We start from the raw sequence: 9,964 nt of genomic DNA, 5'->3' as shown, positions 1-9,964 counted from the left end.
AAAGATAGAGGAGCGGATAGAAGTGACAAGAAGACGAGGAAGAAGACGTAAGAAGATGCTGGATGACCTTGGGGACAGAAGAGGATATTCTCATTTGAAGGAGAAAGCTCTAGATCGCATCAAGTGGAGGAATTGTTTTGGAAGATACTGTGGACCTGTCGTCTGACAGATTACTGATGATGATGATGATGATGATGATGATGATGTTGTTGTTACAACGGCACCTTTGCTAATGAAACGGTCATAAGCTTGACCGCCGCCAAGTTTAAGCCTCCTATATTTTCCCAGAGAACATGGTTCTGAAAAGAATATTTAGACCTACGAGAGAAGAAGTAACAGAAAGCTGAAGAAAACTGCGTAATGAGGAGCTTCATAACTGTATTTCTCACCAGACATACGTGTAATTAGGATGATCAATTCAACGAGGATGAGATGGGTGAGACATTAAGCACGAATGGGAGAGAAGCGCATACAAAGTTTCTGTTTGGAAATTGAGCACTACGAGGACCTAAGTATAGACTGGTGGATAATATTAAAATGGATCTTAAATAAATATAATATGAGAGTGCTGCGATATTCACGGCTCTGAAAATAAAATTTACTGTCTTTTTTTTGGAGGTGATACCGTGTAGTCTGGTAGACATTTACCTGAATTTAGAGGAACGTGCTGTCTCTTGTCTTGTACCGTGAACAAGAACGCAGCAAATCATCGGGAAGTGGTGGAAATATCTATCAGACTACGGTAATATTCAAGAGTTCTACCTTCTGGGATATAACGCAGTGTAGTCCGTTGAAAATAAACCGACGTTTCAGAGGGATATGTCTTCATCTTAAGCTTCGAAGTAATAGCCAAAAGAAACCGGCATGAAAGAAGCAGTAAGCAGGGCTACAAGGTGGTTTATTGCATGATTTATTCTTGGGCTCTGAAGATGGAGGCAGAATTTTTCTCCGAAGCGTTTACATGGAGTTATATCCCAGGAGATGGAACTTTTCATACCCACCGCTGTGACACTGCAAGGTTTTTTCATAAGCCTATTTTTTTCTTCAAAATAAGGGAAGGTGGCTAAAAATGCGCTACATTCCTACGCGTTATGCCAGAGATGACACAGAACCCCGATACCTTGATCCACAAAGAAGACAGATTACGAATAAAGATAGAATAACCGAAAACGTGACTCACGTAGGCCATTTTGTGTGGAAGGCTGCGTATTCTCGTGAAATCTCACGATTAACAATAGCAGTTATAAGAAGTCAATTGTAGTTAACAACCCAATTGTAAGACATGACTAGAAGTATTCCAGTGAACGCGTCGAAAAACTGTGGCGTGTAGAAACCGGTTAAGAATTACTGATCATGTCGCCTTAAAGGAAATTAAATTCCCTTGAAGCCGGATCTCACCGGGTTCAGTCTACCAGTTAATCTTGAGTTTTACCGACAACCATTTCCCACAATTGTCAGGATCGTAAAATTTCCAATTTCACATCGCTAGTCTGGTGGAAGAAAGAAATCACATTACCGGTGTTGAATCAATTAATTAGCATAATTGGTCACACATTTCTCACATTCCTGTCAGAATTAAGAACAATATAACTCTCTTATAATTCGCTGTGCCATACATTTAAAAATATTTAATATTTTATTTAAAACTAGGAAGATAAAGCATGGCCATTAGAATAAAGAACAAATTTACGTATAACACAGAACTACCTAATAAATCTTTAAAAAATGTGACGACGTTGAAGCATTGGAAACGACGTAGAATAATATGAATTAAATTAAAGAATAACTAACTTCATGGCAGTGAGCCCTTCTTGAGAAGCTGCCAGTCACGCAGCTACTCAAGAACTTTCCAGTATTTTATGCAACCCGAAGGTTCATTGCCGTGTTCACACTGGTCCCTATCCTAAGGCCCATCGACCCAGTCTAATCACCCCATCCTATTTCTCTTAGATACATTTTAATATTATCCACCCACCTAAGTCTTGGTCTTCCTAGTGGTCTCTGTTATGTTTGGCACCGTTCAGTTCATAATCTCCCACCTTACCCATCTCTTTTATAAAACAAACATAAACATAAAGGTAAAGTTGTCTCTGTGCTTAATTAATTAAGCACTATGCTATGAAGAATTCTGCGGAGTGGAGGCATAGTTTCACCATCCTTGACCTCGGCACTAGACGGAAATGAGTGGTCAGCTTCATGGCCCAGCCGCTTTACACCCTGGGAAATCGCCCAATTCTGGGTGGACCCCAAAGCATGTCTGTGCTTTGTAGAGAAGAGGATAATCTTCCCCGTGCCGGGATTTGAACCCCGGTCGTCCAGTGCATAGACCTTCGCTGTACCCACTGAACTAACATAAACATTGAAATATAAAACTACCCGTTCTTTTATAAATTTGTGGTAACATGGTGTCTCACTTTATACTATGAATTAACTCATTTAGCGCTAACAACGCATAACATTTAACAAGACGGTCTGTCAATAAAACTGTACTAATCTATATGATTTTCGGTCTGATTCTCCTCACACAGACGGCAGGATCATGACAACAGTCTCAGGGACTTCGGGTCTGAAGACGGTTACTTATGTCCATCGTCAGTGAAGTACGCTAGACCCAAACGCGCAAGGGCTACAAGTGGTCAATGGAAGTTCATTGTCAACACTGGAGACTACACACAAACGCTGCGACTTGAGATGTGCCAGTAAGTATTGAAACTCCGTGGCTTTAGTCTGAAAGCGAACTATACCGACCGAGCGACCGCCGCTTGTCGGCGAAGTTAGTGCCAACTTTAGCGGATAGAGTGTCGCGTGGTCAGCGCGTTACTGCGTTACTGCCGTTAATCTCGGTTTTATAGACTGGAGCCGCTATTTCCTTGAAATAGCTCCTCAATTATCCTCACGAGGCTGAGTGAACCCCGTTCCAGACCCACTACTTCGCAGAAAACCTGGTAGCGCCGGGAATCGAACCGGGCCTCTGGATCTGTAGGCAGAAACTCTGACCACTAGACCACAGAGGCGGTCCTCAGCGCCATTTATCTTAATCAAAAGCAATGCCACGAAGTCGAGCCGCGCTTTATAGCTGCCAACATTTGTTACGTCATCACTAGGAGGAGGTGAGTGACCACCTCCACTACCCAGCTGTTTTACACTCGGGAAACACCCGGAATACACATTGTGTAGAAATTCGGTAGGCCTCAGTGCCAGCCTGGACAAGGTACCGAGGAGACATCACTGTCACTGCGGGGAACTAAACCCGGTGTTCTAGTGCACACGGCCAAAAAACAACCTGCGGCTTATATAAAAGGCGAGGAGTTTTTGTCAAACGATAGACAGCGAGGTGTTCAAGAACTCTGCTAGATAAAGTTTCAGGCCGTTATCTGGTCTCTAGGTTCAGTAACATCTAAAATAAGAGCTACAGCAAGATGAAGCGTCACAATATTTGTAGCTGCATTGTGGGAGGAAAGTTGACGCACTGTAATTAATACCCTGTTATAAGTTATACGCATCCTATCCATCTATCTGTGGTTCTAAAGCTCTTTCTTGGACCTTGGCCGCTTTTTAAGTTTCTTGATCTTTTATACAGTCGATAGGACTACCTGGACGGGGGATCAGCCCGTCAAAAGGCCGCTACCTACACGCAGGACAACATAAACACAGAATAAACGCATATAATACAGACACCCGCGCACTGACTTGGATTCGAACCCATGATTCCAGCGTTCAAGCGAGTGAAGACAGTTCGTGCCTTAGACCTCGCGACCAATGTGAGGGCCGATTGGACCCACTGACCATTTAAATTGTACCAAAATACAAGATTACAATTATAAATTTCTGTTTGTGTGCGTTTGTGACGTTGCAGGCGACCCCATGAAGCGTGCACCTTCATTTCTGACAACTTCAGATCCGAATGCTCGCAAGTTTACAATTATCACAGGCTTCTAACTTGGGATGACGTGAAAGGACTCCACATGGATATCTTCAAGGTACACAAACACGGTCACCGGGGAGAAACGCTACTGACATCTGGTGGCTGTTAAAAATTACGGTCTTTTCGAATGTGACGCCGTGTGTGTTTGGTACCACGTCAGGAGGACACCGTTGTCTTCATCTTCACGCCCCTCTACACCACTGAAGATGGAGGCGACAGGTGCCTATCAACCAAACTACAAGGAGTCACATACCAGAAAAGGGCGTAATTTTAACGAACGTAGCATGGTGCCTCAATCAACTATGCTACATCGTGCCCCCATACAATTGAATGTAGTCTGGTTGATTAAAACTAATACATGTATTGCAAATATGATAAAAGTAAAAATTTCCTTGTCCTTAATTAAGCTGCACTTCATGTATGGGGGGACTGGACAAACAGCTTCACACTTTCCTAACGCTGGCACTAGAAAGAGGTGAGTGGTGAGCTTCACGTTCTGACCGTTTTATCCTCGGAGAAAAAACACGATATTAATTAGACCGGGGGTTGGGTGGCCTCCAGCATCAGTCTGGATGCTGTGAAGGAGAGAAAAATCTCTTGCCTCTACCTGGACTCGAATCCAGTTTCCTCTAGCCAGTAGTCAGTCTGCTGCAAGTATTATTATATGAAAATAGCCTATGATATCAATGTTTTATGATTACTTCTTGTCCCTACATAAATCTCTTCATTCATAGACTAAGTTACTGCCGCCAAAAATTGCGTATTCTCTCTTGTCAGCTAATAAAGGGACGCCCTCAAGGCGATGTCAATCCAAATTACTGACTTGTGGGATGTGACATTCTGTAGTCTGGTACATCTTTAGGGACATTTCGGAGGAATATCTGTAAATATCTTCATGGTCGAAGAGTGCACCCTTCTACCTTACAGGGGAATGTAGCACTCCCTCCGAATTTTCGGTAAGCGCCTTCTAGCGGAGACCACCTACGCCACCTGACTTTTCCACTAAAATTAACAGCTTTTCTTATCTCCCGCCTGGATGCCTCTTGTCCTGCCATTTCATTGCCATAAAGATGAGTGATGCCTCTGAAATGCTAACTTTTTCAACTTTCTGTCCCAGGTTCCCACGTGTTGTTCGTGTCACGTGCAAGGGTACGCATTCAACTTCCCACCACGAGGAAGTCCTGATTCGCAAGGAACCTCACCACGTCCTGAACATTTTCCGGGAGCTGATTTTGTTGCCGAAGATCAAGGACTTCAACAACAAAATACGAGACCAAACGAAGGATTCCAGGCTGATTTTGTGGACGATCCTAATTTAAGACCACCATTACTTACAAATTCTGAACAATTTCACGATGAAAGTTTCAGCCAAACGTTTAACAACGATCAAGGAATAAGAGGCCCATTCAACAACAGAGGGGGGCAGTTTCAAAGTGACATATCCAGTAATCAATTCCAGGACCAAGTCAACAGGAATAAATTTAATTTTCAGGAAGAACGAACGAGAAACCAGTTCCACTTCCAAAATGACGAAACTAGGAACCAGTTCCAAGAAGATAACTCGAGAAAACATTTTCAAGGTGAAATAGACTTGAGAGCGCCGTTGCAATCACCGAAACGAGAAACTGTACACTTTCCGAAACGTCCTGAGTTGCATGTGACTCCGCCACCATCATCATTTCAAGTTCCATCTCTTTTCCAGAGACAGGGATTCAAACATCCGACGTCTGAGGACCTGATCCCTCCTGCAGGGCCGCCATTGCCCCTAGCTCACGAGAATGGCTTCCAGACTTTCTCGGGGAACCAACTGCTAAGGCGCAGTCGGAACCAGACATCGCTCGGACTACGGTAACTGCGCTTGCGCACAAATGCCTTCCTGCTATTGCTTTAAAAGGGAAATATCGGGGAGCTATGTAACAAGAGGGGGAAAACGGAAATACATACCAAATTTTTATGTGATAATCTATCAGAAAAGACCATTTGCAAGACTAAAAGAGAGGTGGGAGGAAAATATTAAGCTGGATTTAGGCTTGAAGGCCAATAAAACTTCCATAGAATCTTGTCCAATTGCTGGCTTTCGTCCTTTAGATGTTGAGACTTCAGGTTTCAATACCATAGCGTTTACCTCTTTACTGTTTATTTAGCGATCAATAGCTCAGCCAATATAGCGATGAGCTACGACCTGGACAGCCATGGTTCGATTCTCGGTACGGACAAGCGACCATTCTCTACTCCACATTGTCCAGACTGGCTCTGGAGCCCAACCAGCCTCCTGGCCATTGGTTACCGGGGATTCTTTCCTCGGGGGTAAGACGACCAGGGCATGGAGCTGTCCACCCACGTTCTAGTGAAGAGGTCGAGAATGGTGGAGCTATACCTCCACTCTCCCATAAGTCTTCATGGTGCGGTGTTTAATGAAGCAAAGGAAGAATCTTACTTGATCCAAACATTAGTTTCTTCTCAATGACTCTTCACCATGGAGTTAGCTAGTTAGTTAAGTTGTGGGGCCCACATATCATCCTATCCGATGGATACTGGGGTATTTTGTCCTAGGAGTCAAGCGGGTAGAGCATGAAGCTGACCACTTACCTTCATCTAGTGCCGAGGTTAAGGATGTATGAAGTTATACTACCACCCCGACACGTCTCCATGGCGTGGTGCTTAAGTAACTAAACACAGGGGCAATTCTGCCTCACTTTATCACTTTATTCACTGAGTGTCAGCTTCTCAAGGTCAATTCTTCTTCGCTGTTCACTTAATTTGTTCTTACAGTGACAAAACAATAAATGACACTTGTCGAAGAGGGACTTAGAGGCTGCTGGATTTCTCTGTGATCACACCACAAAGAGACGCGAAATTAACTGGGAAACGCATGTCTGTTACAGGGACGACATAGATCTTGAGGTGGAAGAAACCGCTGTCAAGAGACATCCGTTTCCTAACGCGATTTCGACGGATGCCATCCGTATTGCAGCAACAAAGGCAACAACTACAGCCATTACTACCATCTTCACGACGACCACGACAACACCAGCTCCTGTCACTCTGCCCTCGAAACCATCGTTAACGATAACAGGGGGAGGGAAGAGGGTAAATTACAACTACCATCCTATTATCGACTATTTCAAGACACAACAGAGCAAAGGCTTCGACCAGGGGAACACCCAGGACTGGAGACCTATTGTTGGAAACGCTGAACGGCTAACCAAAGACACATCGCGCTGAACAAACCGGTGTACATTTACATGAAGAGTGCTTTGCTACATGAGTACACAAAACGGAATAAATACGGATACAACTTTAATCTCTTAATGGTATCAAATTATCAAGTTATTTGCTTGAAAATTTTGAGTTACATATCTCTGAAAACGCTCTAATCGATATGCAGTTTCGATTTAAAATGGAATGCAAGAAAGACTGTTCCAAGCTTCCTGGTGAGTTTAATTGATCATAGCTCGTCACCCTACGCCATGTGCAATGCTATTTAGAAAACGGTGATGTGTGAATATGTGCTAAACTTAGACATTCAGCACAGCGAATTATATGTCTGATATTACAGACCCCGGGAAGAGTTCATTACATTTTAACAGATCTATATAAGTGAAAACAAAGGAGAAATGCCAGTGGAAACACTCGCACCAACTTTGCAAGTAAATCTGACAGTGAGTATAACGCCTACAAGGGCAAAATAAATTAAATACAATATAATTACCATATTGTGATCTTTTGGATTATGGAATCGTGTAGGCACGTACCAGTGGTTCGAAGGAAAATACTGTCTCCATCTTCAGATACAGTACGATAAGATGGGAACAACAGACTCCTTTGAAAAGTTTGTACTTACTTATTCCTTCGCTTTACGGTCTCTATGGGCGGCCGCACGCCAACTGCGTCAAAACAAGCATCAAGACATGAGACAAAAGACGGAGTCTTACTTCTTTCGTGATTCGTCAGCATGAAGCTAACGTCAGCATCATGACTCAGATCGGTTTGCGGTGGTTTTCATAATCTCATTCGTTTCAGTTGTGCTCCTTTCTTTGCGTCATGTCGCAGACATCGTGTCTTGACTGTTACATGTCTTGACGCATGCCGGTTTGCGGCCTACCTTAGTCCCTTAGCATTCTTTACAACAGATATCCAATCTTCCGCATTATGTGCAGTTTTTCTCCATGACTCTCATAAATCATTCTCTACATCTTCCAACGACCTCAATCTGGTCCTTCTCACTTTACCTATATATTCTGGCTTACTTTAAAAGTGATCTTAGCCACCCTTGTTTAATCCATTCCGATCACATGGCAAAGCCACTCAAACTTTCTACTTTTAACAATCGCTACCGGATCAGCGTTTTTTATATAATTCCCTCAGTTCTTGGTTAGTTATGAGCAGGGCCCGGATTTTTCTGACCTGAAAATATTTAAAAAATTACCTATAAAATTACCGAAAAAATCCAGAAAAATGACCTAAAATATGAGCCAAAAATGTAATATGCAGGGCCCGGATTTTGATGACCTGAAAATATTTAAAAAATGACCGAAAAATCCAGAAAAATGACCTAAAGGAGAAAAGAAAGAGCACTTCGCTTCCATGTTATTCATATGAAGAAAAATTTCTTAAAATGGCCAAAAATGACAAGAAATACCCTTAAAAGTCCAAAAAATTACCCCCCAAATGAAAAAACGAACTTAAACCTAAAAATGCCAAAAATGACAAAAAATTACCTATAAAATTTACATTTCTGTAACCAGCAGCTCATATCCGAGATTTATATATTTAAGAGCATCGCATAGGATACTAAGAAAAAAAGATGACATGTCATCAAAATCCGGGCCCTAGTTATGAGTGTGTAAACCTCTTTCTCGCCGGTCACAGCGGCCGCGCGGTCTTCGCTCGTTCGAACGCTGGGATCGTAGGTTCGAATCCCACTCAAACTATGAGCATTTGTCTGCGTTTATTTTGTATCTGTGTTGTTCTGTGTAGGCAGCGGCCTTGCGACGGGCTGATCCTCCGTCCAAGGAGTGCAATCGAGTGTCTAAGATTCAGAAATGGAAACGAAACGAAGCGTTTCACGGATGCTCTATGCTCCAGAGGGAGCAACAGGAACAAAGAAGATGGATACCCTTTGCTCATTTCCACCTCCATCAAGATTATCTTCTCCATGCTACTTGATATAACTTCATCCCTTTCAATGTACCAAAACACACATTGTCTTAACCTAGAAGCCTATACAATATCAATCTTCACTTCCGCGACTGCCTCAAATCTCAACATATAATTGGAAGATGTATCAATAAATTATTAAGAGTTTTATGTAAATATATATAATAAACAGTCTACACAATGATCGACGTAAGCATTGTTGTTTCTAATTCGTCCTCCTCTTATTGAATTAATGTCACATTTTCGTGCAGTGTTTAAATTAAACAGGTAATGGAACTTAACGGCCGTTCACGGTAGCCGAGCGGTCTAAGGCATGTACTGTCTTCGCTCGCTCGGAAGCCGGGATCGTGGGTTCGAATCCCACTCAGGGCATGGATATTTAGTTTGTGTGTGTGCGTTTTCTGTGTTTGTGTACTGGTAGAGGCCTTGCGACGAGCTGATCACCCGCCCAAGGAGTCCTACCGAATGTGTAAGATCTAGAAAAACCGAAGTGAACGGAGAAGTTCATGGAGGTAGGCCTAGGCCCACTGGGGCTGTAGTGCCAAGGAAAAAAGATAGACACTTTACGAACTTGACACTAGAATTACTTTTCTGATGCTCCTCTATGCCGTTGTATTTAAACCCAATACAGATAGGAGAAACCTGTGAAAGTTAATAATGTCTCACATACTGTAGACATCAAATCCTGACATCATTTTCAACGTTGCCATGGAAACTATAGCAGTATAGCGGCATATAACACCGTGCAGTCCGTTGAAAGTCAACCAACGTTTCGGAGGAACATACTACCTCCATCTTCAGGGTCAAGCAGGATACTATTGTGACGATGGATGTGACATATATTATTTGGTTCATCCTAGTTCGTCACACTAGCAATAT

General features: G+C 42.8%; 1 protein-coding gene across 2 annotated transcripts in view; it reads left to right on the top strand.

The window, feature by feature from the left end:
• LOC111861685 (neurotrophin 1) overlaps positions 1 to 7,885 on the top strand; it is a 46,977-nt gene extending 39,092 nt beyond the window's left edge. For both annotated transcript variants that reach the window (XM_023846459.2, XM_023846460.2), the window contains exons 6-9: positions 2,529 to 2,699; positions 3,857 to 3,980; positions 5,043 to 5,773; positions 6,811 to 7,885. In XM_023846459.2, coding sequence (XP_023702227.1) covers positions 2,529 to 2,699; positions 3,857 to 3,980; positions 5,043 to 5,773; positions 6,811 to 7,150 — 1,366 coding nt within the window. In that variant the 3' untranslated portion in view covers positions 7,151 to 7,885. The remainder of the gene's footprint in view (positions 1 to 2,528; positions 2,700 to 3,856; positions 3,981 to 5,042; positions 5,774 to 6,810) is intronic.
• Positions 7,886 to 9,964: the final 2,079 nt, after the last annotated feature.

This window comes from Cryptotermes secundus, unplaced genomic scaffold (assembly GCF_002891405.2).
Source record: "Cryptotermes secundus unplaced genomic scaffold, Csec_1.0 scaffold201, whole genome shotgun sequence".
Taxonomy (NCBI): Eukaryota; Metazoa; Arthropoda; class Insecta; order Blattodea; family Kalotermitidae; genus Cryptotermes; species Cryptotermes secundus.
This window is presented reverse-complemented; position numbering and strand designations above follow the sequence as displayed.